This window comes from Drepanopeziza brunnea (assembly GCF_022702325.1).
Source record: "Drepanopeziza brunnea f. sp. 'multigermtubi' strain 214-2 chromosome Unknown ctg5, whole genome shotgun sequence".
Lineage (NCBI taxonomy): Eukaryota > Fungi > Ascomycota > Leotiomycetes > Helotiales > Drepanopezizaceae > Drepanopeziza > Drepanopeziza brunnea.
Window position 1 is genome coordinate 2,629,505 of NW_027094068.1, and position 3,392 is coordinate 2,632,896.

At 37.1% G+C, this 3,392-nt stretch overlaps 1 protein-coding gene across 1 annotated transcript; it reads right to left on the reverse strand.

Annotated features, from left to right (window-relative positions):
• Nucleotides 1-297: 297 nt before the first annotated feature.
• L3040_004046 (uncharacterized protein) lies at nucleotides 298-675 on the reverse strand (the record flags this gene model as incomplete). The annotated part of the gene is made up of 1 exon (XM_066156647.1): nucleotides 298-675. One exon carries the CDS (start codon nucleotides 673-675, stop codon nucleotides 298-300), a length of 378 nt encoding a protein of 125 aa, XP_066012220.1.
• Between the last annotated feature and the right edge of the window lie 2,717 nt (nucleotides 676-3,392).

Consider the following 3,392-nt stretch of genomic DNA (forward strand, 5'->3'; position numbering starts at 1 on the left):
TAATATTGTGACGAACTGATGAATTCTGACCTTAGAATACAAAGTGAGGAGAGGAAACAGGAAGCTCGGGGAGCTCAGGAAGGTCTATATACATGGCTACAGGCGCTAGGCCTGGATGGGTGATCAGCTGACTGCAGGTAACAAGGCAGGCTGTCACACTACCCCCTTAGAGAGCGGTCCCAGCTCTCTCAAAAGTACCTGACAGAGGAAGGAAAAAAATTCAGTCGTGAACCATGGTTCACGGGTGGAATTGCTGAAAAAAACCAAAAAATACGCCGAAGCTACCGATCGTAGCTTCTAGAAGCGTTCCAAATCCGCCAAAATTTCCTCCCTTTCGTCCGAGTCAAACTCGCTTAAACCCTCATTTTCCCTGACAGGTCGGTCCGAAAAAGGGTCCCAGAGAACTCGCTTCTTTGTCAAGGGCTTAGCTGGGAGGAGGGTACAGCCAGCTATCCAGTGGTCGATTGCACCGCAACGGATACAGCGATTTGATTTGCGCCAAGCTTCGCGCTGATCAAGAGTGCTGTGAGGAGCATGCTGGAGAGTGGGGTATCGGTCTTCCAACAGCTGAGTTTGGTCAGCCTCGTGAGCGTCGATAAGCTCTATAGCGCCGAGCTCGTTGGCGTGCTGCAATTGCTCGAGTTGTTGAGCGCGGTCGACTGCCGAAAGGTCCATTGGGTCGCCGGGAGGAGGGCCCGTTGACGTGCGAGGGCGGTTCTGAGGAAGGGGAGCCGAAGGTCGAGGGAATCCGTGGGACGGGCCGGAAGGACCGGAAGAGCCGGAAGAGCGTCCAAGCTGCTGAGTGACGTGCACGTATTCGGTATACGTGGTCGGGAGAGTCAATTGGCCATTCAGACGGGTCCGTATAGTTGAGTTCAAATTGATTGAATGAGGACCGGGAGCCGTATCGGAGTAAACGTAATTGAGTTGAGTAGTGGGTCCGCCAAGAGCTTTACCGCCGATAAGGAGCTGGGCCGTAAGAGAAAGGAGCCTAGCATCCTATCGCTGAACCGTACCGTAAGCGAAAGCTAGCTGGTCCGAGAATACCGATATTATAGTTGAGTTCCGAACTTCCGATCGCCGAAGTCTTGAGCTGAAGCGTTGAATAAGGACCGTATAAATGAACTTATCGGGATCCGAAAAGAAAACGCATTGCGCTGGCGAAAAGGCATCCGTTGCTCTACGAGAGACTCCAATTGAGCGATTCTCGTAAGGGGGGAAGGGCCGTCGTCTTCGTGGGAGGACATGGTAGTGGAAATGGGGGGGAGGGGGGGGCGTTTGAGTGTCGGAAACGCCAGGAAAAGAGTGGGGAAGAGAGTTCGTCTTGCAACCGAAGTGCAAAAATTGAGAGGGGAGCTCTTTTAGGTCGGAAGAGCTGAGGAAGAGGTGAGGTCGTAAAAAAGACAATAATCTGTAAGCAATAAATGAAGACCGTAGAGCACCCAACAAGTAACTCACTCCGTTCTTGACAATAATCAATAATCAATAAGCTGTAATCTGTAACAATAATCAATAACAATAAGCTGTAATACGACGACCTAATCGAAGGACTTTGTATAATGTGACGAACTGATGAATTCTGACCTTAGAATACAAAGTGAGGAGAGGAAACAGGAAGCTCGGGGAGCTCAGGAAGGTCTATATACATGGCTACAGGCGCTAGGCCTGGATGGGTGATCAGCTGACTGCAGGTAACAAGGCAGGCTGTCACAAATATTATAAATAAAAAGGTGGCTAAGATAATTAAACTACTTATTATAACGGATCGAGCTTTAATTTATATTACCGTATCCGATAATTTTTATAACTTTAATAAATAAATAAACGACGTCGAAGTTATTATCGGCGGAATTATTAATTACGCTGATTTCTTTATTATTAATAATAGCAATTACGAAGTCATCTTAAGCATGCTTTTTTTTTTGGAATTTTAACTTTTTTTTTTTTACTTTAATAATAATATAATAAAAGCTTTTTTTTAAAACTACGATCGATTTATTTAAAAGCAAATTACTATTGCGAAAATTAATCGGATTTAATTAAAGACTCGAGAAACTAATCGCTAGCATGCAAGCTAAGATAAATGCTAAGCTAAAAAAAAGCTTAAAAAGAAATTCCGCTTATGAATTATAATTTACGAATAGATCGGCATAAAAATAATAAAATTATAAAAAAACAATTCAACTTAATATTAAGCAAAGCTTATTAAAATTAAAAATATTAAAAATATTTGCAATTAAACTCGATAAATCGAAAAATTTTATATTTATTATCGATAACGATAAAGACCTTTTAAAAGAGAATATAATAAAAGTTAATACGATATATAAAAAAAAGGCGAAGAAAGTTAAACCGGTAGATTCAAAAGTATCGGATAGAAAAATACTTAAAAAAATCGACGATTGATTTAAGTAAGATAAAAAAGCGAAACTTTTTAAGCTTAAAAGACCTTTTTCGAAATACTTTATTAATAAGTTTTTAAATTTAAAAATTAAATTAAGATTAACGAAAAAACGATTTAAAGCACTTACGATTAGCTTTTAAGTTACTTCGAAAGAAAAAGAGCTGCTTTATTAATGCTTTTTAAATCGAAAAAAAGCGATGATTTAAAATTTTATTTATTTTAATTAAGTTCGAAAAGAAGTTATACTATTTTAAAAGATTAAGACGGTATCTTACGAAGCTTAGCAAAAAAAAACGTTTACGATATCGAAAGCTTTGCAAGAAATGATTATCTTTATGCTAAAAGAACGATTAAAGCAAAAGGTCTTCGAATTATATTAAAGCTTTTATTAAAATAAATGGTTTATTATAATAAATAAAAAAAAAAAAAAAAAAATATAAGCTAATCATTGCCGTAATTAAAATGAACCGTATAACGGTTAAAGACGTTAATATTGTTTTAAACGTAGATTAGTTCTCGAACGAATTTGCTAGTTTTACGATAGTTATATTTTTAAATTTTTTTTTTAAATACGATTAATTTTTTTTCGACGTTAAGTCTAAAGATATAATAGCTATTTAAACGCTTATCAAATTGCTTCGAATAACTCGAATACTTATAAAAGCTATTAATTCGATCGCTTAATTCGTTAAAGTTATTTATAAAATTTTTATAAATTGCATTCTTAACGTTTGCTTGCTTTATATAAATAACGTAAAAGTTAAAAAATCGCGATCTTTTTATAATTACAAGAAAGTTTTGCTTAAAATTCGATAATTCGTTTTAAAATATATATAAAATATCGATAAAGTGCTCGTAAGATTTAAAAGAGCTAAAACGACCGTCGGAATTAAGTTTTAATATTATATGCTCGGCTTTAATATCGTTAGATTCGTTACGGATAGCGAAAGACGTTACTTTTAGACCGCTAAAATTAAAAAGATACTAA